This window comes from Pinus tabuliformis, chromosome 2_2 (assembly GCF_031772625.1).
Source record: "Pinus tabuliformis cultivar Carrire ecotype Pingquan chromosome 2_2, CPIR1, whole genome shotgun sequence".
In the NCBI taxonomy this organism is placed as follows: Eukaryota; Viridiplantae; Streptophyta; class Pinopsida; order Pinales; family Pinaceae; genus Pinus; species Pinus tabuliformis.
Genome location: NC_142300.1, coordinates 185,959,856 through 185,987,448, shown reverse-complemented (window position 1 = coordinate 185,987,448; position 27,593 = coordinate 185,959,856). Strand labels below are relative to the sequence as shown.

General features: G+C 38.4%; 2 protein-coding genes and 1 pseudogene across 2 annotated transcripts; all 3 read right to left on the bottom strand.

Annotated features, from left to right (window-relative positions):
- Positions 1-7,958: 7,958 nt before the first annotated feature.
- LOC149192011 (DEAD-box ATP-dependent RNA helicase 21-like) lies at positions 7,959-8,780 on the bottom strand. The gene has a single exon (XM_089406811.1). It carries the CDS (start codon positions 8,742-8,744, stop codon positions 7,959-7,961), a length of 786 nt encoding a protein of 261 aa, XP_089262937.1. The 5' UTR covers positions 8,745-8,780.
- Positions 8,781-18,933: 10,153 nt separating this feature from the next.
- On the bottom strand, positions 18,934-20,215 carry LOC149192010 (uncharacterized). The gene is made up of 3 exons (XM_089406810.1): positions 19,943-20,215; positions 19,309-19,847; positions 18,934-19,204 (listed from the first exon to the last, which is right to left on the bottom strand). Exons 1-3 carry the CDS (start codon positions 20,213-20,215, stop codon positions 18,934-18,936), a joined length of 1,083 nt encoding a protein of 360 aa, XP_089262936.1.
- Positions 20,216-20,377: 162 nt separating this feature from the next.
- LOC149192009 (DEAD-box ATP-dependent RNA helicase 21-like) lies at positions 20,378-21,916 on the bottom strand (annotated as a pseudogene).
- Between the last annotated feature and the right edge of the window lie 5,677 nt (positions 21,917-27,593).

Genomic DNA, 27,593 nt, shown 5'->3' with positions numbered 1-27,593 from the left:
TATGGGGAAACCGAGACGAGTTAAAAGCATTATTATATATAACCAGCCAGCACAATCAAATGATTTGGAATGATCTACTTTGAGTATCATGCCTTTAAATTTATTTGTCTGGATGGAATGAAAGACCTCCTGTGCAATACCTATGGCTTCATGAATCTATCGATCCTGAAGGAAAGAAAATTGTTCAGAGGAAATGTGGGTGGATAGGATGAGACAGAGGAAATTTGCTATGATTTTGGCAATGATCTTATAAATACAATTACAGAGGGAGATGGGTCGAAAGTCATCAAAGGAGCCAGGGTTGTTAGATTTAGGGATGAGCACTATGAAGGTGGAGTTGAAAACCTTGTACATACGCCAAAATATTCTGCAATCTTCAATGACCTTGAGAAGATCTTCACCAAGGAGTTCAAAAAAGGAAATATAGAACTCGATCGTCCATCCATCTGGTCCAGGGCTCTTGTCTTTCTTGAACCATTTCAATGTGGCCTCAAACTCCCCCAATGTAACAACCTTATTAAGATCCAAAACATCCTCATGATCAATGAAATAGGGAAACAATTGAGCCACACCAATGATTTTAGTCATTGATGCAGTGGGGGGTGCTTTGTAGAGCTTCTTGAAGTGAGATGTGCCCAAGGAGGCTAAATTACGAAAGGAATTCACTCTAATGCCCTATTCATTATTCAAATGCAAAATTGTATTTATTGCTTTTCGTCCATTGGTGAACTTATGGTAAAATTTTGTGTTATCATCACCTTCTAGTAGCCAAATGGCTCTGCTTCGCAACCTCCATGATTCTTCTTTGTCTTTTAGAATTTTGTCCCTTTGTGCTACCAGGGTAGTGAGCCTCTCCTTATGCTCAGGTGATATATATCCCCTTCCATGCTCATCTTCCAAAGCAGCAATCTCAGCTTCAGTACTTCTCAAGGTTTGATCATCCATCAGTCTCTTGTTGTGTGCCCATCTTTTGGATAGTCTCTTTAGATTGCTTAAGTTGTGGGCAAATCCTTCTGCTATGTTTCCTCCCATAGTAGGAGGATGGGACTTCCAATAATTAGTAACAAGTTTAATGTAGTCAGCATCTTTTAACCATGTTGCATTGAACTTATAAGGTGCTTTAGGCTTGTTCATACCTCCACTAATCTCAAGGTATATGGGAGAGTGGTCTGACAAGCCTCCCGATCCAACCCACTACCTATAGTTACACCCCATTCCCAGAAGTCACTCTTTAAGGAGGAAGCGATCTAGTCTTCTGGCCAACCTAGCCTCCCCAGTCCTTCTGTTCCTCCAGGTGGGTTGTAGTTTAGCAGATGGAATATCAATAAGGCCATGGTCCTCCAAATATTTCTGAAGAAGTCAGATAGCAGATCGATCTGAGCGTTGTGTCCCCATGATTCAACATATCCAATTGAGAAATTAAGATCTCCTCCTAGAATAATATTATTCACTTGCAGGAGACTAGAGCTAAGCAATTTCTCCCAAAAGGGACCCCGATTTTGGCATGGACCATAAAAATTGATTAGTATTATGTCTGTACCTAAGTCAGATGAATAGATGTCTGCCCTGATATAGCTCGATCCCCCCCAAATGTTACATAATTTGATAGTCCTGGAGTTGTAACCCATCGCAATGCCTCTTGATCTCCCATGTACATCTAGGGCATGGAAATGCCATCCGAGGAGCATGGATTCAAGGAGGTGAGAGATGGATTCTACTAATCCCAAGGTCTCCTGAAGAAAAATGACATCTACCCACTCGATGCTTAGAAGCCTCCGAAATGCTAGTTTTTTCAGGACTAGCTAACCCACGACAATTGTAGGAGAGCAGTTTCATGAGGGAGAGGACACCAGGGTGTTATGTGCTCTAAGAACCTGGTCAATAGCTAATTGGTGATCCGCAATGACCTCCATACCCGCCTGCTATTTGGCCTTTGAGAGGGAGGAGGGTCTGCCCCGGGGAGGTTTGGGAGGGATGGGAGGGGATATGATACCAATGCCAATAGAGTCAAGTGGCAAAGACTGAGAAAGAGATCTGAGCTGGTATGAGTGTGAGCAAGACCCTAGCTCTGAGTCAGAGGATTGTGCAGAGGAGGTCACCTCCGGGAAGGATGGAGGGGTGCATGAGATAGAGGGGGGGGGTGGCTGCAATGTGCATGCCAAGGAGCGAGGAGTCGGTCAGGAAGATGCAACACAATGATGGCCAGCTGTGATTGTAGAAGAAACACAAGACAAAGAAGTGAAATTATTAGAGCAAGGAGTAGAATTTGACATACCTAAAGAGAGTACAACCGCTGCAGCTTCCTGGGCGTTGGTCATAGGAGGAGAGGTTGTATGAGTGGGAGCATTTCTGTGCTTCTTCGGGTTCTCTGAGGCCACCTTTTTCTTTTGTACATCAGTGCTGACTCATTGTTCTGGTGCCTTGGTGGCTTTGATGGGGATCATCTTCCCCTGGTCTGATACTTTAGATGTCCCTTTTAGAGGGAAATCCTTGAATAAATGCCCAACCTTGTGGCACCTCTTGCACCTGAAGGGAACCCCCTCATAATCAAGGATCTGTAAGTGAGAATAATGTTTCTAGAGAAGAGTAATGTTCTCTTCCAAACCCTCCCTTGTGTCTAGATGAACCAAAATCCTTGCATAAGCCATGTTGCCCGAGGACATGTATGTAACACCACCAGAAACATATCATCCACATACAAGACCAGATAAATAACATGGTCACTAATTAATTTAAAATATACATAGTGATCTTGTTTGCTTCTGGTGAAGCCAAGTCCTCATATAAATGTATCAAATTTTTGATACCTCATATTGCTGACTATTTTAACACATAAAGAGACCTTTTTAACTTGCATACCAGTTCTTTCTTACCCTTCACCGCAAAGCCTTTAGGTTTCTTCATGTAAATCTCTTCTTCTAGATCCCCATGAAGAAATGTTGTCTTCACATCCATATTTTCTACCTCAAAATCAAAAGCAACATCAACAGATAAAAGTAATCTAATAGAAGCTACCTTGGCAACAGGAGAAAAAATATCACCAAAATCAATTCCCGACACTTGGGAATAACCTTTCACTACCAACTAAGCTTTGTATATCTCCACCTTGCCTTATGCATTCATCTTCTTCTTAAACACACATTTTCTTCCAATGGGTTTCCTTCCATCTGGCAACTCCACCAGGTCCCAAGCCTCATTTTTGTGCAAATATGCCATTTCATCAACCATGGCCTCTTTCTGATTTTTTCCATCCTCTGAATCTACTTCTCCCTGACATTTATGGGATCATAATCAGTAATGGATAAATCAAAATTTGAACAAAAAGCAGATGGACTATACCTCTCTAGCTACCTTCTTTCTCGAAATGATCTTCTTGCAGCTAGAGTTTGTGGCTCTTCATATTTCCTCTTTTGATATAGAGTTTGATTCTTCCTCCTTTAGCTCAAACTCTATCTTCTCAAGTTCCTTTAGTAGGACTTCATCTTTAATAACATATTTCACCTCTATAAACACCACATCTCAGTTGTACACAACCTTCCTTGTTTCTAGGTTCCAAAGCTAATAACCTTTTAAACCATTCTTATACCCAATAAAGATTCACCTTTCATATTTACTATCCAACTTTGTTCTTTTCTCCTTTGGAACATGTGCATATGAATCACATCTAGATACCCTTAGATGTGAAAGAGAGGGTTTCTTACTAGTCCATACCTCTTGTGGAGTCTTATCCTCCAACGGTCAAGAAGGTGATTTGTTGACTAGGTAACATGTAGTCTCCAATGCCTCTCCCCAATATTCTTTTCCTAACTCGGCACCACCGAGCATGATTTTTGCCTTTTCCATCAATGTCCTATTCATTTTTTTAGCAATTCCATTTTGTTGAGGTGTGTATGGAGTAGTCTTCTGTCATGCTATACCACACTTCTTACAGAACTATTCAAAATCCTTCTTGCAAAACTCTCCACCATTATCTGTCCTCAACACCTTTATCTTATTCGCTATCTGGTTTTCCACCAAAGCCTTAAATTCTTTAAACCTATCAAAAACTTTAGATTTCTTCCTAACGAAATGTATCCATGTATTCCTTGAGAAGTCATCTATAAATGATAGATAGTACATAGAATTACCCAGTGATGGAACTGTCGTAGGTTGAAACACATCACTATGCCAAGCTCTAATATATGTTTCACCCTCTTAGCACCAGAGGGGAAAGTTACCTGATTTTGCTTCCCATATGCACAATTTCACAAAAATCAAAATCCAGAGAGAAATTAGACATACCTTCTACCATACCATTACCACGAAGTATTCAGAGGCCCTTCTCTCAATATGTCCAAGCCTATGATGCCATAGCATGGTCTTTTCTCCAGAGACCACTAGATTTTCTACTCCACTTTCAGGAACCATAGAAATGTTGCACCCATCAATAACAGTGCTACCCTGAAGCTTGCACAAAGTTCCAATATGCACTCCCCACATCAATACCAGTGCTCCTCGAACCATCTTGCAAGTATCTTTCTCAAACATTGTTTTTACACCTGTGTTATCTCAAAATCAAGCCCTGGAAGGCTGCAGACCAGGAAGACTTCAAGTAACTGTTTCAAACCAATCTTTTGACTAAGGCTTAGCCTCCTTAGCCTGAGAGGGCTCTCTCAAAGGGTTATTGATTTTGACTATTAATAAGATGGCTAACTCTTGTGGAATAACATTAACAAATATGAAGGCTGGACAAACATTAAACTAATTTCCATTGGGCCTATGGAGTCAATCATACTTCAGTAAATAATGAGACTGCCTTTACAAAGAAGTCAGGGCATTTAGCATTTAGATGTTCAGAACACAACTCATATAAAACCACAGTTCATACATGCATAAAGGAAGTCAGAGCATGATCAATGAATTCTGAGTGATTACACATATACGCAACTGTAAAAGACATTAAGGAAAGAATAAATCACACATTCTAAACATGGAAATCCCTCATGAATCCTGAGAAGAAAAACAGCCAACTGATATTACTGAATTCTGTCTTTACATAAGCCAAAACAGTACTCTCTTTTATAAAATATCCAACCCCCATTACATTGTTGTTTCAGCTATATATAGAATCCTTATTCTAACTACTTCGAGCTTCCTCCTCCAGCATGAGGGGGCTCGATAACTACCTCTACTGACACCTATCAGCTATTGAACTAACTAATAAATACAAGTAAAGTGCTGAATGGAGTTTTTAAAGAGTTCTAAATTAACTATGACTCTAACTCCATATTACATGCTTGATGGCTTTAATTAAAATGAACCTCGTTCTTTGACATCTGCTCCTTTTTCAGTTTGGATGTGGTAGATGTTTGTAGCTGCTTGCTGGACTTTGATGTCGCACTTTCTCCATTGCCCCTGAAAAATAGAAAATTGTCCCTGTTTATCAGCCTTTGGTTTTCCTCAAAGATATTCGAATCCAATGAACTATGCCCTTCATCTTTGATTATTCAAAACATATCAGAATGCCACGTCCTTGATCTGCTGTCCACCTTTGCTATGTGTGAAGACAACACCTTTCAAAAAGATTTGCTGATTTGTCAATCATAATTGATCGACTCAATTGTAACATGCAGCTACAGCAGTTTCGTAGCGCGCTACGAAACTGCTGTGTAATTTCAAAAGTACAGTCTTCCTTTCATAGCTAAATGATCGTCACTGTTCATGGCTTAAGACTGCTCTTCTCTAATTACAAAATTTGGATGTTTGACCTCATTACAGCTGGCATTTCAATAATGCAAAAACAGCGACCATCTTATTCAAGCTTCCTCTGTCCAAATCACTAATAATCTCTTCACACTTGATAATGTGATGCATAAAGTTATTAGCGTATAGCTTTGAAGACTTTGATTCAACAATATGAACGATATCCTCATCAATATAAAAGTCAACATCTGCATTTGATATAATTCCTCCATCATGATCAATTGCATGAGTCTTATGCTTGTATGTCATAACTTCTGATAAGAACAGCTTCAACGGATGCCTATATGCATCCTGGTTATTTTTTACAAGAGTTTCATCATAGTTTGGTACTGAAGGAGTAATAAATTTAGGACAGGCATATGAAAAAAAATTCATCATACACAGCCTCATCACTTCTCTGCATTCTTGCCATCTTCTCCCCATACTTCCCTTTCAGCTGATTGTTCACATTTTCCTCAACAAGCTTCATTTGTGGACAGATAGAGAGGCATATAGCCAATAGAGCATATATCTGTTCATTTTTCTTCAGAATTTGGTCAAACTGTGGAGACTTTTGATGGAACTGTTTGGTCTTTATTATATACAACAGAACTTTATTGAAGGCCCGTATTGCCTTAACATACCTTCTCAACATAGGGTTGGCGAATCTATAATAATAAATAGTTGTGATATGGCTTCCAATCACTGAATTGTAGACACCTGTCTGGTTAACATCTATAGCTGCCAAGCACTTGAGTCCACTGTAATAATCTCCAAGAAGGCAATGTACACGAAGTAGACCAATAATACTAAAGTATCCCAGAACCTTCAGAACATTGTTTCCTCCATTGTAGTCATATCCATCAGTTGCAGTAAATGTTAAATTACTTTCTTTCTCTTCCTCTAGGATCTGGATGATCTCAGACTTCTCAACAAGAGCCTGTAAATAGTTGAGCACACTATAGACATTCCACACTTCATTTAGATTTTTGTGACAGTGGCAACAATTTTCTCCAATTCAGAAGGAAACAATACAGACCACAGTTCTCTAGTTTTGAAGCAATAGTCCTTAAACACTATATCTGACATGTCCTGATTGTTGATACCATAACCTTGGATTGATCCTTTTAGATGCACCAATCCACCATGAATCCCTGAGCACATCTCCAGATCCAGACTTGTCAAGTTCATAAGACCAGCTAAAGCAAGCAAGCCTGATGCATTTCTTGGTTTCCCTGTACTACCACTTGTATATAAAAGGAATAATGGATCTTCTGCATCAAGCCATTCAACTTCACATTCGGTCATGTATTTTTGAATTGTATCCTGCCACCAGATGTTTCTTCCTTTCTTCCATGGTGTGCAAACTCATCTGCATCTGACAAACAAACACCTACAGGAACTCCATTTTTATATGATTCCACCAGTGCAGAGTATACTTATTTCTTTCATATTAATAACTTTAGCACCCTGGCGGACAGTATTATAAGTTAGCAATGTTGTAGGTTTGCAGTCTATAATTCGTTGAGCAAGGGACTCTGCTGAAAATCCAGCAAATACAACCGAATGAACAGCACCAATACGAGCACAAGCAAACATTGCTATCGGCAACTCTGCTAACATAGGCAAATAAATTGCCACTGCATCTCATTTCTTGACACCAATATCCTTCAAATAGTTCGAAAGCTGGCAAACCTTCATGAGCAGTTCATTATATGTTAAGCATCCATCAAAACCAGGATCATTCCCTTCCCAATAATCAGCAATCTTATTACCTTTTCCAGCCTCAACATATCTGTCTATAACATTGGAGCATATATTTGTAATTCCACCCTTGACCACTCAATATTTATTTTTCCCTTGCGCACATCAAAATTTTCAAAGTAAACTTTTACACCCCATTCCGCTTCTCAATAAAACTGAGATGCAATATCATCCCAAAAACCAGCCGGATGCTGGATAGAACTTTTGTACATATCAAGATATTTTTGGAGAGAAGAAACCAAGGCCTGTTGGCTGAATTGATCGTTGGGTACAACAAAATCATTTTCCTCGGAGACCAGGGTCTCTCCCATAATTGCAGCATTCGAGGATTACTTTGATTTCTTTGCAAATAACGCCACTTCAGAGCGCGTCCAGGGAACTGTAGATCGCATGGAATTTCTCTGCCTGCGAGGAGGGTAAGCAACGCAACGAGGAGTAGATCTTAGAGCTTCGGCATTCAGATGAAAAGAACCTCACAAAGTGAGAGAGGGAACAAACCACGAGCAAAGACATATGGCACACAGAGTGCTGTCAAAAGCTTTACGAGTATTGGTTTGGCGAAACACCCATAATCCACGTAAGCAAGAAAACCCATCTGCTTTGACTCGCTTGAACTTTATCTGCCAACTGTCATCTGTAAGGGGTGCCGTTGTTGCCACCCCGGTCTTGCCAGCACGTCCAGTACGCCCAATTCGATGTGTGTACATCTCAATGTTTGAAGGCGTGTCAAAATTTATCACATGGACAACATCTGGAATATCTATACCACGACCAGCAACATCTGTTTCTACGAGAATATTGTAGCGTTTATTCTGAAATCCTTTCAAACTTATCTCACATTGTTCCTGGGTCTTCCCTTCATGAAGAGTGGTCACTCTATAGCCCACTTTATCAAGATGCCTTGCTAAAGAATCAGCGGTCTTCTTTGTGTTGATAAAAACAATTGTTGTCTTATCTCCCAAGTCATTTAACAATCTCTCTAGTCTTGACATCTTCTCACCGTCCTTCAACATCATCACATGTTTAGTTATAAGTTCAGTTGCTTTACCAGTAGTACCTATGGTAACCACAATAGGATTTCTAAGATACTTGCGAGCTAACCGTTCCACAGCAGGTGCCATTGTTGCACTGAACATATATGTTGTTCTATATATCCTCTTTTCGTCCAGATCCTCATCCTCATTCTCAGGCTTCAAGTTGCTTGAAGGCATAGCATCTAAAACTCCAACAACTTGTGGCTCAAAACCCATGTCAATCATGCGATCTGCTTCATCCAGAACAACATAGTTACATTGATTCAGGACATCATATCTTCTTTCAAGAGAGTCAAGCAGACGACCAGGTGTTGCTATTACAATTTCACACCCCTGGCGCAATTTGAATCCATTTGACCCAGCAATACCAATTTTTTCCATATCTTGAGTAATATAAGCCCAAAGGGACTCTCATCCACAGGAACCTATAAAGGGACTACCACCAGAAGATGAAACAAGAGTCTGATGAAACAGGTATCATGATGATCCATAATGATAGAAGAATACGAATTTTCAGAACCATTAAAGACCATTTTATGAACTGCACGAAAAGAACTCTGAAGCTGTAAACTCTTTCATAACCATTCATGCCAGTCCAGTTTCTTGAAGAGTTAGACAAATTCAAACCAAAGCCAATATATTCTGCAAGGGGCATTTTCCTATCCATCTGAATGCAATGACTATTGGTTTTTAACTGACAGTCATCCTTGGCATGAGACCATTCACTGTCAAACTGGAAACCTTTCTTCTATTATACACCTGTGTGCTTTCCTTCTTATGATTGGCACCTTTTTCAAAAGCCACAGGATTAGTGGTGTTAATGATGAACTTGGAACAGCACTGATTTTTACACGGGCACCGTGTTTGGTTTTTTGGATATTGATATTAAGACATTATCAACCTTCTCAATTCCATATTGGCAAATATGCTTATCTTTTGAGCTTGACAATCCATTCCATTTAACATGTTGAAACATGTCTACCTTTTGTCCCCTTCTCAGCAATAACTGCAACACGTGCCAGTACCACGACACCTAATGATCTAAAACACAGCTGATTCTGATAAGTCTGATAGCTGGGTGAGACTTGCTATGTATTCAAACAAATCCCCAATTTTGTAGCGCAGCCAGTGCAAAATATGAATTATGCGCTACGAAATCACTTGAAGCATGTTGCGCTGCGAAACTGCTGAAAAGGATTTATGTGCCTTCGGCAAACAATCGAACTGATGTGAACAATTTAGAACTTTTTCTTGAGTGATAACAGTGGCTCCACTTGGGATAGTGTGCTCCTGTAGTACACTAAGAACTCGCAGGTCCAGTGCTTTATCCATTTATGACAAACTGAAATTTGCTCGACAATCATCCCCTTCAAGCTTCTGGGGCCTTCACCTCGGGCTTAAGCTTGATGATCACTGTAGGAGAAAGAAATCTACATCTACTAAAAAAAATGCTCAGTCAACCTTGAGCTTATTTTCCTTTTCCAACCTACCTACCCTAACAATTCAAATTTCTTTCAGCTCAATCAATGTGAAATTTCCAATGTAGCCAATCATTTGTCTTATCTGATGTTTGATTTCTTTGACTGCATCGGAGTTCAGAGCCACAATGATATTGTGATGACCACTGCCACTGAAATTTCCTCTGATCTTCACAGAAAAACTGAAACATTGGAGAGTAAAACTCTTCCATGTAGTCAGCTATAGGATCCCAGAATACATGATCAACTTGATGATTCTTGTAACTTTCTAGTTGTGCAAACTGATCTTCAACAACAGTGTACACTTCCTCAATCGTGAAAGAGAAAGGAAGCAACACTCTCTCCTTGTGTTCTGCCATAGAAAGCTTCTGAAAATAGTGATCATGATTATGAAGACTATATGCCTGAATTTGACCTTGTAAACCTTCAATGTCTTTCTCAATGTCTTTAGAAAATTCATCCAAAAATTTCATCTTATCCTCTGCCTTACACTCAAATTATTTTAGATACGAGGACAAGGACAAAGAAAAATTTTCATTTGTTTCTCCATTACTATGATCATTATTCCAATGTTTGAAACCTTGAATTGAAGGAGAGTTTGCCACCACATCTGATCTATCTATCCATTCCTCCAAAAACATAAGCCAAAAGTCTTCAAATGACTTGATGGATTTGGCAGGAAAGCTTTCAATCCACCATTTACATTTCCCTTGAAGTGAATCATAGAAGAACATAATGCAAACATCTTCATGCTTAACTCTAAGAAGCTCGGTAAAATCACAAAAATCTGATATATGCTTCAAAGTTAAACTCAGATCTTCTCCATTGAATTTTGGACCATTCCTTAGAAAATATGCATCCTTGGGAAAATGATTTGGGAAACCATGAATTCCTGAAAAATCTATGCATGCATACCTTGAAATAAGAATGGTAGCATCTGGGTCCTTCATAACTCCAGTGGAATCACCATGAATGTATGAATTTTGAATTCTTCAACAATGGAGTCGCCAAGGTAGATTTGCAGCCTCGAAAATTCTTTTGAGCTCCTGCTACCTTCAGAAGTTCAGCTTCATGATTTCGGGAAAGAATAATCTTCAGGCTCCCGGCAGACGCACCAAAATGTTATCTCAAAATCAAGCCCTGGAAGGCTGCAGACCAGGAAGACTTCAAGTAACTGTTTCAAACCAATCTTTTGACTAAGGCTTAGCCTCCTTAGCCTGAGAGGGCTCTCTCAAAGGGTTATTGATTTTGACTATTAATAAGATGGCTAACTCTTGTGGAATAACATTAACAAATATGAAGGCTGGACAAACATTAAACTAATTTCCATTGGGCCTATGGAGTCAATCATACTTCAGTAAATAATGAGACTGCCTTTACATAGAAGTCAGGGCATTTAGCATTTAGATGTTCAGAACACAACTCATATAAAACCACAGTTCATACATGCATACAGGAATTCAGAGCATGATCAATGAATTCTGAGTGTTTACACATATATGCAACTGTAAAAGACATTAAGGAAAGAATAAATCACACATTCTAAACATGGAAATCCCTCATGAATCCTGAGAAGAAAAACAACCAACTGATATTACTGAATTCTGTCTTTACATAAGCCAAAACAGTACTCTCTTTTATAAAATATCCAACCCCCATTACATTGTTGTTTCAGCTATATATAGAATCCTTATTCTAACTACTTTGAGCTTCCTCCTCCAGCATGAGGGGGCTCGATAACTACCTCTACTGACACCTATCAGCTATTGAACTAACTAATAAATACAACTAAAGTGCTGACTGGAGTTTTTAAAGAGTTCTAAATTAACTATGACTCTAACTCCATATTACATGCTTGATGGCTTTAATTACAATGAACCTCGTTCTTTGACATCTGCTCCTTTTTCAGTTTGGATGTGGTAGATGTTTGTAGCTGCTTGCTGGACTTTGATGTCGTGCTTTCTACATTGCCCCTGAAAAATAGAAAATTGTCCCTGTTTATCAGCCTTTGGTTTTCCTCAAAGATATTCGAATCCAATGAACTATGCCCTTCATCTTTGATTATTCAAAACATATCAGAATGCCACGTCCTTGATCTGTTGTCCACCTTTGCTATGTGTGAAGACAACACCTTTCAAAAAGAATTGCTGATTTGTCAATCATAATTGATCGGCTCAATTGTAACATGCAGCTACAGCAGTTTCGTAGCGCGCTACGAAACTGCTGTGTAATTTCAAAAGTACAGTCTTCCTTTCATAGCTAAATGATCGTCATTGTTCATGGATTAAGACTGCTCTTCTCTAATTAAAAAATTTGGATGTTTGACCTCATTACAGCTGGCATTTCCATAATGCAAAAACAACAACCATCTTATTCAAGCTTACTCTGTCCAAATCACTAATAATCTCTTCACACTTGATAATGTGATGCATAAAGTTATCAGCGTATAGCTTTGAAGACTTTGATTCAACAATATGAACGATATCCTCATCAATATAAAAGTCAACATCTGCATTTGATATAATTCCTCCATCATGATCAATTGCATGAGTCTTATGCTTGTATGTCATAACTTCTGATAAGAATAGCTTCAACTGATGCCTATATGCATCCTGGTTATTTTTTACAAGAGTTTCATCATATTTTGGTACTGAAGGAGTAATAAATTTAGGACAGGCATATGAAAAAAAAAAATTCGTCATACACAGCCTCATCACTTCTCTGCATTGTTGCCATCTTCTCCCCATACTTCCCTTTCAGCTGATTGTTCACATTTTCCTCAACAAGCTTCATTTGTGGACAGATAGAGAGGCATATAGCCAATAGAGCATATATCTGTTCATTTTTCTTCAGAATTTGGTCAAACTGTGGAGACTTTTGATGGAACTGTTTGGTCTTTATTATATACAACAGAACTTGATTGAAGGCCCGTATTGCCTTAACATACCTTCTCAACATAGGGTTGGCGAATCTATAATAATAAATAGTTGTGATATGGCTTCCAATCACTGAATTGTAGACACCTGTCTGGTTAACATCTATAGCTGCCAAGCACTTGAGTCCACTGTAATAATCTCCAAGAAGGCAATGTACACGAAGTAGACCAATAATACTAAAGTATCCCAGAACCTTCAGAACATTGTTTCCTCCATTGTAGTCATACCCATCAGTTGCAGTAAATGTTAAATTACTTTCTTTCTCTTCCTCTAGGATCTGGATGATCTCAGACTTCTCAACAAGAGCCTGTAAATAGTTGAGCACACTATAGACATTCCACACTTCATTTAGATTTTTGTGACAGTGGCAACAATTTTCTCCAATTCAGAAGGAAACAATACAGACCACAGTTCTCTAGTTTTGAAGCAATAGTCCTTAAACACTATATCTGACATGTCATGCTTGTTGATACCATAACCTTGGATTGATCCTTTTAGATGCACCAATCCACCATGAATCCTTGAGCACATCTCTAGATCCAGACTTGTCAAGTTCATAAGACCAGCTAAAGCAAGCAAGCCTGATGCATTTCTTGGTTTCCCTGTACTACCACTTGTATATAAAAGGAATAGTGGATCTTCTGCATCAAGCCATTAAACTTCACATTCGGTCATGTATTTTTGAATTGTATCCTGCCACCAGATGTTTCTTCCTTTCTTCCATGGTGTGCAAACTCATCTGCATCTGACAAACAGACACCTACAGGAACTCCATTTTTAGATGATTCCACCAGTGCAGAGTATACTTATTTCTTTCAGATTAATAACTTTAGCACCCTGGCGGACAGCATTATAAGTTAGCAGTGTTGTAGGTTTGCAGTCTATAATTCGTTGAGCAAGGGACTCTGCTGAAAATCCAGCAAATACAACCGAATGAACAGCACCAATACGAGCACAAGCAAACATTGCTATCGGCAGTTCTGCTAACATAGGCAAATAAATTGCCACTGCATCTCCTTTCTTGACACCAATATCCTTCAAATAGTTCGAAAGATGGCAAACCTTCATGAGCAATTCATTATATGTTAAGCATCCATCAAAACCAGGATCATTCCCTTCCCAATAATCAGCAATCTTATTACCTTTTCCAGCCTCAACATATCTGTCTATAACATTGGAGCATATATTTGTAATTCCACCCTTGACCACTCAATATTTATTTTTCCCTTGCGCACATCAAAATTTTCAAAGTAAACTTTTACACCCCATTCCGCTTCTCAATAAAACTGAGATGCAATATTAGCCTAAAAACCAGCCGGATGCTGGATAGAACTTTTGTACATATCAAGATATTTTTAGAGAGAAGAAACCAAGGCCTATTGGCTGAATTGATCGTTGGGTACAACAAAATCATTTTCCTCGGAGACCAGGGTCTCTCCCATAATTGCAACATTCGAGGATTACTTTGATTTCTTTGCAAATAACGCCACTTCAGAGCGCGTCCAGGGAACTGTAGATCGCATGGAATTTCTCTGCCTGTGAGGAGGGTAAGCAACGCAACGAGGAGAAGATCTTAGAGCTTCGGCATTCAGATGAAAAGAACCTCACAAAGTGAGAGAGGGAACAAACCATGAGCAAAGACATATGGCACACAGAGTGCTGTCAAAAGCTTTACGAGTATTGGTTTGGCGAAACACCCATAATCCACGTAACCAGAAAAACCCATCTGCTTTGACTCGCTTGAACTTTATCCGCCAGCTGTCATCTGTAAGGGGTGCCATTGTTGCCACCCCGGTCTTGCCATCACGTCCAGTACGCCCAATTCGATGTGTGTACATCTCAATGTTTGAAGGCGTGTCAAAATTTATCACATGGGCAACATCTGGAATATCTATACCACGACCAGCAACATCTGTTTCTACGAGAATATTGTAGCGTTTATTCTGAAATCCTTTCAAACTTATCTCACATTGTTCCTAGGTCTTCCCTTCATGAAGAGTGGTCACTCTGTAGCCCACTTTATCAAGATGCCTTGCTAAAGAATCAGCGGTCTTCTTTGTGTTGATAAAAACAATTGTTGTCTTATCTCCCAAGTCATTTAACAATCTCTCTAGTCTTGACATCTTCTCACCGTCCTTCAACATCATCACATGTTTAGTTATAAGTTCAGTTGCTTTGCCAGCAGTACCTATGGTAACCACAACAGGATTTCTAAGATACTTGCGAGCTAACCGTTCCACAGCAGGTGCCATTGTTGCACTGAACATATATGTTGTTCTATATATCCTCTTTTCGTCCAGCTCCTCATCCTCATTCTCAGGCTTCAAGTTGCTTGAAGGCATAGCATCTAAAACTCCAACAACTTGTGGCTCAAAACCCATGTCAATCATGCGATCTGCTTCATCCAGAACAACATAGTTACATTGATTCAGGATAGCATATCTTCTTTCAAGACAGTCAAGCAGACGACCAGGTGTTGCTATTACAATTTCACACCCCTGGCGCAATTTGAATCCATTTGACCCAGCAATACCAATTTTTTCCATATCTTGAGAAATATAAGCCCAAAAGCACAATCTTGATAGAGAAGAAACAAGGGACTTTCATCCACAGGAACCTGTAAAGGGACTACTAGCAGAAGATGAAACAAGAGTCTGATGAAACAGGTATCATGATGATCCATAATGATAGAAGAATACGACTTTTCAGAACCATTAAAGACCATTTTATGAACTGCACGAAAAGAACTCTGAAGCTGTAAACTCTTTCATAACCATTCATGCCAGTCCAGTTTCTTGAAGAGTTAGACAAATTCAAACCAAAGCCAATATATTCTGCAAGGGGCATTTTCCTATCCATCTGAATGCAATGACTATAGGCTTTTAACTGACAGTCATCCTTGGCATGAGACCATTCACTCTCAAACTGGAAACCTTTCTTCTATTATACACCTGTGTGCTTTCCTTCTTATGATTGGCACCTTTTTCAAAAGCCACAGGATTAGTGGTGTTAATTATGAACTTGGAACAACACTGATTTTTACACGGGCACCGTGTTTGGTTTTTTGGATATTGATATTAAGACATTATCAACCTTCTCAATTCCATATTGGCAAATATGCTTATCTTTTGAGCTTGACAATCCATTCCATTTAACATGTTGAAACATGTCTACCTTTTGTCCCCTTCTCAGCAATAACAGCAACACGTGCCAGTACCACGACACCTAACGATCTAAAACACAATGGATTCTGATAAGTCTGACAGTTGGGTGAGACTTGCTATGTATTCAAACAAATCCCCAATTTTGTAGCGCAGCCAGTGCAAAATATGAATTATGCGCTACGAAATCACTTGAAGCATGTTGCGATGCGAAACTGCTGAAAAGGATTTATGTGCCTTCGGCAAACAATCGAACTGATGTGAACAATTTAGAACTTTTTCTTGAGTGATAACAGTGGCTCCACTTGGGATAGTGTGCTCCTGTAGTACACTAAGAACTCGCAAGTCCAGTGCTTTATCCATTTATGACAAACTGAAATTTGCTCGACAATCATCCCCTTCAAGCTTCTGGGGCCTTCACCTCGGGCTTAAGCTTGATGATCACTGTAGGAGAAAGAAATCTACATCTACTAAAAAAAATGCTCAGTCAACCTTGAGCTTATTTGCCTTTTCCTACCTACCTACCCTAACAATTCAAATTTCTTTCAGCTCAATCAATGTGAAATTTCCAATGTAGCCAATCATTTGTCTTATTTGATGTTTGATTTCTTTGACTGCATCGGAGTTCAGAGCCACAATGATATTGTGATGACCACTGCCACTGAAATTGCCTCTGATCTTCATAGAAAAACTGAAACATTGGAGAGTAAAACTCTTCCATGTAGTCAGCTATAGGATCCCAGAATACATGATCAGCTTGACGATTCTTGTAACTTTCTAGTTGTGCAAACTAATCTTCAACAATAGTGTACACTTCCTCAATCGTGAAAGAGAAAGGAAGCAACACTCTCTCCTTGTGTTCTGCCATAGAAAGCTTCTAAAAATAGTGATCATGATTATGAAGACTATATGCCTGAATTTGACCTTGTAAACCTTCAATGTCTTTCTCAATGTCTTTAGCAAATTCATCCAAAAATTTCATCTTATCCTCTGCCTTACACTCAAATGATTTTAGATACGAGGACAAGGACAAAGAAAAATTTTCATTTGTTTCTCCATTACTATGATCATTATTCCAATGTTTGAAACCTTGAATTGAAGGAGAGTTTGCCACCACATCTGATCTATCTATCCATTCCTCCAAAAACATAAGCCAAAAGTCTTCAAATGACTTGATGGATTTGGCAGGAAAGCTTTCAATCCACCATTTACATTTCCCTTGAAGTGAATCATAGAAGAAAATAATGCAAACATCTTCATGCTTAACTCTAAGAAGCTCGGTAAAATCACAAAAATCTGATATATGCTTCAAAGTTAAACTCAGATCTTCTCCATTGAATTTTGGACCATTCCTTAGAAAATATGCATCCTTGGGAAAATGATTTGGGAAACCATGAATTCCTGAAAAATCTATGCATGCATACCTTGAAATAAGAATGGTAGCATCTGGGTCCTTCATAACTCCAGTGGAATCACCATGAATGTATGAATTTTGAATTCTTCAACAATGGAGTCGCCAAGGTAGATTTGCAGCCTCGAAAATTATTTTGAGCTCCTGCTACCTTCAGAAGTTCAGCTTCATGATTTCGAGAAAGAATAATCTTCAGGCTCCCGGCAGACGCACCAAAATGTTATCTCAAAATCAAGCCCTGGAAGGCTGCAGACCAGGAAGACTTCAAGTAACTGTTTCAAACCAATCTTTTGACTAAGGCTTAGCCTCCTTAGCCTGAGAGGGCTCTCTCAAAGGGTTATTGATTTTGACTATTAATAAGATGGCTAACTCTTGTGGAATAACATTAACAAATATGAAGGCTGGACAAACATTAAACTAATTTCCATTGGGCCTATGGAGTCAATCATACTTCAGTAAATAATGAGACTGCCTTTACATAGAAGTCAGGGCATTTAGCATTTAGATGTTCAGAACACAACTCATATAAAACCACAGTTCATACATGCATACAGGAAGTCAGAGCATGATCAATGAATTCTGAGTGATTACACATATATGCAACTGTAAAAGACATTAAGGAAAGAATAAATCACACATTCTAAACATGGAAATCCCTCATGAATCCTGAGAAGAAAAACAGCCAACTGATATTACTGAATTCTGTCTTTACATAAGCCAAAACAATACTCTCTTTTATAAAATATCCAACCCCCATTACATTGCTGTTTCAGCTATATATAGAATCCTTATTCTAACTACTTCGAGCTTCCTCCTCCAGCATGAGGGGGCTCGATAACTACCTCTACTGACACCTATCAGCTATTGAACTAACTAATAAATACAACTAAAGTGCTGACTGGAGTTTTTAAAGAGTTCTAAATTAACTATGACTCTAACTCCATATTACATGCTTGATGGCTTTAATTACAATGAACCTCGTTCTTTGACATCTGCTCCTTTTTCAGTTTGGATGTGGTAGATGTTTGTAGCTGCTTGCTGGACTTTGATGTCGCACTTTCTACATTGCCCCTGAAAAATAGAAAACTGTCCCTGTTTATCAGCCTTTGGTTTTCCTCAAAGATATTCGAATCCAATGAACTATGCCCTTCATCTTTGATTATTCAAAACATATCAGAATGCCACGTCCTTGATCTGCTGTCCACCTTTGCTATGTGTGAAGACAACACCTTTCAAAAAGATTTGCTGATTTGTCAATCATAATTGATCGGCTCAATTGTAACATGCAGCTACAGCAGTTTCGTAGCGCGCTACGAAACTGCTGTGTAATTTCAAAAGTACAGTCTTCCTTTCATAGCTAAATGATCGTCACTGTTCATGGCTTAAGACTGCTCTTCTCTAATTAAAAAATTTGGATGTTTGACCTCATTACATCTGGCATTTCCATAATGCAAAAACAACAACCATCTTATTCAAGCTTACTCTATCCAAATCACTAATAATCTCTTCACACTTGATAATGTGATGCATAAAGTTATCAGCGTATAGCTTTGAAGACTTTGATTCAACAATATGAATGATATCCTCATCAATATAAAAGTCAACATCTGCATTTGATATAATTCCTCCGTCATGATCAATGGCATGAGTCTTATGCTTGTATGTCATAACTTCTGATAAGAACAGCTTCAACTGATGCCTATATGCATCCTGGTTATTTTTTACAAGAGTTTCATCATATTTTGGTACTGAAGGAGTAATAAATTTAGGACAGGCATATGAAAAAAAAAAAATTCATCATACACAGCCTCATCACTTCTCTGCATTCTTGCCATCTTCTCCCCATACTTCCCTTTCAGCTGATTGTTCACATTTTCCTCAACAAGCTTCATTTGTGGACATATAGAGAGGCATATAGCCAATAGAGCATATATCTGTTCATTTTTCTTCAGAATTTGGTCAAACTGTGGAGACTTTTGATGGAACTGTTTGGTCTTTATTATATACAACAGAACTTGATTGAAGGCCCGTATTGCCTTAACATACCTTCTCAACATAGGGTTGGCGAATCTATAATAATAAATAGTTGTGATATGGCTTCCAATCATTGAATTGTAGACACCTGTTTGGTTAACATCTATAGCTGCCAAGCACTTGAGTCCACTGTAATAATCTCCAAGAAGGCAATGTACACGAAGTAGACCAATAATACTAAAGTATCCCAGAACCTTCAGAACATTGTTTCCTCCATTGTAGTCATATCCATCAGTTGCAGTAAATGTTAAATTACTTTCTTTCTCTTCCTCTAGGATCTGGATGATCTCAGACTTCTCAACAAGAGCCTTTAAATAGTTGAGCACACTATAGACATTCCACACTTCATTTAGATTTTTGTGACAGTGGCAACAATTTTCTCCAATTCAGAAGGAAACAATACAGACCACAGTTCTCTAGTTTTGAAGCAATAGTCCTTAAACACTATATCTGACATGTCCTGATTGTTGATACCATAACCTTGGATTGATCCTTTTAGATGCACCAATCCACCATGAAGCCATGAGCACATCTCCAGATCCAGACTTGTCAAGTTCATAAGACCAGCTAAAGCAAGCAAGCCTGATGCATTTCTTGGTTTCCCTGTACTACCACTTGTATATAAAAGGAATAGTGGATCTTCTGCATCAAGCCATTCAACTTCACATTCGGTCATGTATTTTTGAATTGTATCCTGCCACCAGATGTTTCTTCCTTTCTTCCATGGTGTGCAAACTCATCTGCATCTGACAAACAGACACCTACAGGAACTCCATTTTTAGATGATTCCACCAGTGCAGAGTATACTTATTTCTTTCAGATTAATAACTTTAGCACCCTAGCGGACAGCATTATAAGTTAGCAGTGTTGTAGGTTTGCAGTCTATAATTCGTTGAGCAAGGGACTCTGCTGAAAATCCAGCAAATACAACCGAATGAACAGCACCAATACGAGCACAAGCAAACATTGCTATCGGCAGCTCTGCTAACATAGGCAAATAAATTGCCACTGCATCTCCTTTCTTGACACCAATATCCTTCAAATAGTTCGAAAGCTGGCAAACCTTCATGAGCAGTTCATTATATGTTAAGCATCCATCAAAACCAGGATCATTCCCTTCCCAATAATCAGCAATCTTATTACCTTTTCCAGCCTCAACATATCTGTCTATAACATTGGAGCATATATTTGTAATTCCACCCTTGACCACTCAATATTTATTTTTCCCTTGCGCACATCAAAATTTTCAAAGTAAACTTTTACACCCCATTCCGCTTCTCAATAAAACTGAGATGCAATATTAGCCCAAAAACCAGCCGGATGCTGGATAGAACTTTTGTACATATCAAGATATTTTTGGAGAGAATTGGCTGAATTGATCGTTGGGTACAACAAAATCATTTTCCTCGGAGACCAGGGTCTCTCCCATAATTGCAGCATTCGAGGATTACTTTGATTTCTTTGCAAATAACGCCACTTCAGAGCGCGTCAAGGGAACTGTAGATCGCATGGAATTTATCTGCCTGCGAGGAGGGTAAGCAACGCAACGAGGAGAAGATCTTAGAGCTTCGGCATTTAGATGAAAAGAACCTCACAAAGTGAGAGAGGGAACAAACCACGAGCAAAGACATATGGCACACAGAGTGCTGTCAAAAGCTTTACGAGTATTGGTTTGGCGAAACACCCATAATCCACGTAAGTAAGAAAACCCATCTGCTTTGACTCGCTTGAACTTTATCCACCAGCTGTCATCTGTAAGGGGTGCCGTTGTTGCCACCCCGGTCTTGCCAGCACGTCCAGTACGCCCAATTCGATGTGTGTACATCTCAATGTTTGAAGGCGTGTCAAAATTGATCACATGGGCAACATCTGGAATATCTATACCACGACCAGCAACATCTGTTTCTACGAGAATATTGTAGCGTTTATTCTGAAATCCTTTCAAACTTATCTCACATTGTTCCTGGGTCTTCCCTTCATGAAGAGTGGTCACTCTGTAGCCCACTTTATCAAGATGCCTTGCTAAAGAATCAGCGGTCTTCTTTGTGTTGATAAAAACAATTGTTGTCTTATCTCCCAAGTCATTTAACAATCTCTCTAGTCTTGACATCTTCTCACCGTCCTTCAACATCATCACATGTTTAGTTATAAGTTCAGTTGCTTTGCTAGCAGTACCTATGGTAACCACAACAGGATTTCTAAGATACTTGCGAGCTAACCGTTCCACAGCAGGTGCCATTGTTGCACTGAACATATATGTTATTCTATATATCCTCTTTTCGTCCAGCTCCTCATCCTCATTCTCAGGCTTCAAGTTGCTTGAAGGCATAGCATTTAAAACTCCAACAACTTATGGCTCAAAACCCATGTCAATCATGCGATCTGCTTCATCCAGCACAACATAGTTACATTGATTCAGGACAGCATATCTTCTTTCAAGACAATCAAGCAGACAACCAGGTGTTGCTATTACAATTTCACTCCCCTGGCGCAATTTGAATCCATTTGACCCAGCAATACCAATTTTTTCCATATCTTGAGTAATATAAGCCCAAAGGGACTCTCATCCACAGGAACCTATAAAGGGACTACCACCAGAAGATGAAACAAGAGTCTGATGAAACAGGTATCATGATGATCCATAATGATAGAAGAATACGACCTTTTAGAACCATTAAAGACCATTTTATGAACTACACGAAAAGAACTCTGAAGCTGTAAACTCTTTCATAACCATTCATGCCAGTCCAGTTTCTTGAAGAGTTAGACAAATTCAAACCAAAGCCAATATATTCTGCAAGGGGCATTTTCCTATCCATCTGAATGCAATGACTATAGGCTTTTAACTGACAGTCATCCTTGGCATGAGACCATTCACTCTCAAACTGGAAACCTTTCTTCTATTATACACCTGTGTGCTTTCCTTCTTATGATTGGCACCTTTTTCAAAAGCCACAGGATTAGTGGTGTTAATGATGAACTTGGAACAACACTGATTTTTACACGGGCACCGTGTTTGGTTTTTTGGATATTGATATTAAGACATTATCAACCTTCTCAATTCCATATTGGCAAATATGCTTATCTTTTGAGCTTGACAATCCATTCCATTTAACATGTTGAAACATGTCTACCTTTTGTCCCCTTCTCAGCAATAACTGCAACACGTGCCAGTACCACGACACCTAACGATCTAAAACACAGCGGATTCTGATAAGTCTGACAGCTGGGTGAGACTTGCTATGTATTCAAACAAATCCCCAATTTCGTAGCGCAGCCAGTGCAAAATATGAATTATGCGCTACGAAATCACTTGAAGCATGTTGCGTTGCGAAACTGCTGAAAAGGATTTATGTGCCTTTGGCAAACAATCGAACTGATGTGAACAATTTAGAACTTTTCCTTGAGTGATAACAACCTGCATCATCCAACTTTCTTACAAAAATCGGATTTTTGGCCAATGTAGGAATATGTAGGACAACCATAAGTGTTCTAATCCTTCCACCTTGCAACTTCAAATTTACTTTTCCATGACCGATGATTCTAGCCTTCTTATCATCCCCTAATAAGACATCACCACCATCATATTTATCATACTCACAAAACCACTCCCTGTGGGGAGTGAAGTGAAAGGATGCACCTGAGTCAATCAACCATTTCTCATGATCTGCATATGTACTTGAAGAAGAAGCCAAGTACATATCCCCACCTTCAACTGAGGCAGTTTTCACCTCTGCAAAAGGATCATCATTAGAACCCTATCCTTTCTCAAGAGCTTTAGATCTACAATCCTTTTTGAAGTGCCATTCCTTTCTGCATTTCTAGCACACCTTTACAAGTTTTCCTAAAGATTTAGATCTCCATCTAGGTTTAGATCTCCCACTCGAGGATTTATTTTTGTTTCTGTTATGGGACCTTCCTCGTACAGAGAAGGAATCACCATTCTGGCCCTCCATATTTTTCCATCTCACCTTCTCCAACAACAAGAATGAGACTATTTCATCAAACTGCAAGGAAGTCACATTGCTACCTATGGCAAAAACCCGACTATCCCACGAATTTGGTAGAGAGAAAAACAAATTGATGCACTTATCTTGATATGAAATTTTAATATAAACAAATAATAATCAGCTTACCACAATATTAAAGGCATTTAGATGCTTTCTCACCGACTCTCCAACTTTCATCCTCAGGCTATACAACTTTTTCTGAAGAACAATTTATTCACCATAGACTAATATTGGTACAAAGTCCCTAAATTGTCCCACAAAGCCTTCACCGAATCTTCCTCTTATACATTCAACAATACTGAATCGAAGACACACAATTGTATTATGCTCTTTGCCTTCTGATCCAACCTTGCCCAGTCTTCATTTGACATTGTTGTTGGTTTAGTACTTGGATCTACCACGATCCATTGATCTTTATCCACCAGCAGATCCTCCATCTTGAGTTTCCACAACTCAAAACATTGACCATTAAATTTATCGATCTCTATCTTTCCACTGCTTGCCATCTTCTTTCACCACAAGAATCGATCCGCAAATCTCCCACTAAATAGGGTCTACCACAGGCCTGGGAAAAACCCCTCAGTAATAAAGGCATCCCCTTGAACCTGAAACAACTCTGATACTAAATGTAGGTTTTAACCCCGTACAAAAATTACCTGCATAGGAATTCTAAAAAATAGAAAATAAACAATGTCGACTGCATAAAACATAAAACATATATACGCAAATACCCCTAGATTCCAAAACTAGGACTACTAGATTTATTTTTCATTATATTCCTTTCAATGTTACAGTGCATATATATACATGTTGAAGCATCCATAAACCCCAATACATTAACCCTGGAGTAGAACATAACCATAGTTCCCTTGACCGGATCTACAAAATACCATGGAAAGAAAACCATCATGTTCAAAACCATGTGCGAAATCCACGCACAAAACCATAGGTAGGTATGCCTTCCTAATATAGGGTCCAGAAAAACTTTCCCGAGGCGCTGCCCCGAACCCTATGCAAGGGGGCTATTGCCCCCCCTACTACGCCTGGCGCAACATAAAAGGGGGGCTTCTACCCGCCCATGCGTGGGATAGTCGTGGAAAGAATATAACACACACCCAGTAAGAGTTATATGGAGAAAAGTCGACTCAGGAACAAATTTTAGATATTGCGAGAAGTAAGGGATACACTTATCGCATGAAAAATAAGATCAAAGTGAGGAAAAAATTGCTTCTAAAACTTGTCATTTAGGTTTGGAAATTGATTGGGTCACATAGATAAATAATGAAAATATATTTGTTCATGTCCTTGAGATTTTAAAGATTCCATCTCAAAGAGCAACATTTCTAATGTTATAGGCATATCTCAACAAGATAAGATTGATTCACACCATAAGGATGAAGAGATCAAGTTAAAGGTCCTAAACTATTATATGACCAATGAGGATCATCAACCTTTCTTTATAACTTTGATTGTTAATGACCATCTGTTACATAATTGTATGTTGGATTATGGGGCTTGAACCAATGTGATGACTAATAAAGTCATGGACCAATGGAATCTAAGAATATCAAGGACTTATCATAATATATGCTCCATGGATTCAAAGAATATTTAAGTTCTTGGCGTAATCAAAGACTTACAAGTCAGCTTAACAGAATTTCTATATAGGATAGTAACATGGATATTGCTATTATAGATGTTCTTGATGTATGGGGGATGCTCTTGTCCTGATATTTTGTAATGGATCTCAGAGGGTGAATTGAGTTGGACTTATCATATGCTACTATTACTATTGTTGAAAGAGCTAGGTATGGTCAGACTTTACAGAGATGTTGAAAGAAGGCATCATGTTGAGGATCCTAGGAGACCAGACAATGTAGATGTTGAAGAGCACTAACGCAGTGGTCACTGACTTCTTTGAGCCTGTAATCGAACAAGCCCAAGATTCTACATCATCATATATCATGAATAGGAAAATGAAGAGATTTGATTGGTCTATGCAATATAATATGGGAAATCTCTAGCATCCTATGAGGTTCAAGATCCAGAAGGGTACATCTGAAAAGAAGCTAATGGATCTACCTGTGAGCAAACAACTTCTTAGAGTTGGAATTCAGAGATGACATAACATGCCATACGACATCCTTTGTATAGTATACCTGACCCTACTCTCTTAGATAGGTCTTATTTATGTCATTAGGGTATTTTTCAATTCAACATTTATGTTTCATATTTTTTGGTTTCATTGCTAGAACAAGATTTTTATTCCGACAGTTGATATATATTTGATGATTTTTTAAATTCTTTTGATATGTATTAGAATTGATATATACATGTTGTTTCTTTTTTTTCTTGGACATAGGATTTTGGATTCTCATAGTACATGTCAACAGTTCCAGAAGATGGAGTACAAAAATGTAGTCAAAACAAATTCAATCATCATCATCATTGTAATCCCAAATTTTACAAAGTATTGTAAATATGATTCTAGTATGGCTACTAATCCATCTAACAACACCTAGGTAAGTCTATGATTCTTCTCAAAGGGTTTCACTCTAGGAATTTTTTTAACCTCCCTAATTACTTGTGCTTCTAAACACAATTATTTGGCAGAGTTTTTCTCCCATATATACCCTAAATCCAGGTTGGAACTCATTCATAAGTTATTAGGTGAGTCTTGTTGTTATCGAGTCTATGTATTTTTATCATAATAGATTGTGTGTCTTGAGTCGAAAAAATTTGGTTGAGTCTTAAGAGCTTTGTGTCTGTGTAATTTCCCCTTTTAAGGGTTGAATTATTGTAATATCGTGATGTAATAATGTGTCTATGAATATTTTCGGTTAATGCTTCCTCATAATCAGAACAAAATTACCAAATTATTTTGTAAATACATTTAGAGGGTGGAAAAATATTTAATCCCCTCTTGAGTCTATTTATTAAAATTTTGGCAAAAATAAAAATACAATTAGCGAGAAATTATCCAAAAATAAAATGAAGGGAAAAATTAATTGCCCTCCAAGTGGAAAAATTATCCAAAAGATTATTGAGGTTGTTTTCAAAGGAAAAAATTCAAGTCAAAATAAAAATCTTCATTTCTAAGGCAAGATGGACCAGTCCATAAATTCATTGGGCCAAAGAAGACTATTTCTTTCAAATCAAAATTTTTTGGACCATGTAGATAATTATTTTGCTCAAGTAATGAAAATTCTATTTTTTTAAGGTTCTCCATGGTCCATAAGTCAAAGCTTGAGCCCTCCATCACATTGACCAAGGAAGATTGAGCTATTTTAGAGATTTGTGCCAACTAATAAAGGGTTCAAATTTTTTCAACAAGGATCAAGCCATGGATCGATGTTACTAGTCGTTATTTTCCACATGGATGGTTGATACCTCTTATTTTCTATATAATGAAGCTTTCCAGCTACTCATTCTAACTTAACTTCATCTGTGATGTACTGAGCTAAGCTCTGCTGGAATATCTTTCTACATTAATAAATGTCTTTGGGGTTTTAATTCAAGGTGTCTCTCTCTTAATGATTCATGGTATGCATTCAAATATTTTAATGCTCTAACTATGTTTATCATTTAATATTTTTGTTTCATCGCCAATGGTTGGATTATTTATTAGCATTGGTATCTTTCTTTAGGTATTGGGCTAGAGTAAACACATTGAAGCTGGTAGATGTAACAGGTATCTCTAGGTCTCTATTCTATTTGTGTGAATCAAACCCCTTTGAAACTAATAATCTATCTTTCGAGGGTGATTCATCCCCTGGGAACAACCCAAGTACATGGAATTTCATGTTACCACACCTTATTTGGACTCTAAGCTTATCTAATGATTTAGGATGTAATGTTTGGCTTGTACATTAAGTAAAAATTATTCATATAAATTATTTTCAAATTTATATTTGGACAAGCAGGGGACTATGCAACAGGGGATTATGCGGCAGGAGACTATGCAATAGGGGATTATGCGATAGGAGACTGCGTGGCAGGGGACTATGTAAAAGATGGGTTGAATTTTTTTTTTTGAGAATCTTC

What these genes read in the sequence shown, in the direction of transcription:
- LOC149192010 (XM_089406810.1), bottom strand. Translation starts at nt 20,215, where the DNA reads ATGACCGAATGTGAAGTTGAATGGCTTGATGCAGAAGATCCACTATTC. An exon ending in AAACTAGAGAACTGTGGTCT is followed by an intron (nt 19,848 to 19,942) that starts GTATTGTTTCCT and finishes AACTATTTAAAG; the next exon opens with GCTCTTGTTGAGAAGTCTGA. An exon ending in CAGAGAAGTGATGAGGCTGT is followed by an intron (nt 19,205 to 19,308) that starts GTATGATGAATT and finishes GGATGCATATAG; the next exon opens with GCATCAGTTGAAGCTGTTCT.
- LOC149192011 (XM_089406811.1), bottom strand. Translation starts at nt 8,744, where the DNA reads ATGATTGACATGGGTTTTGAGCCACAAGTTGTTGGAGTTTTAGATGCT.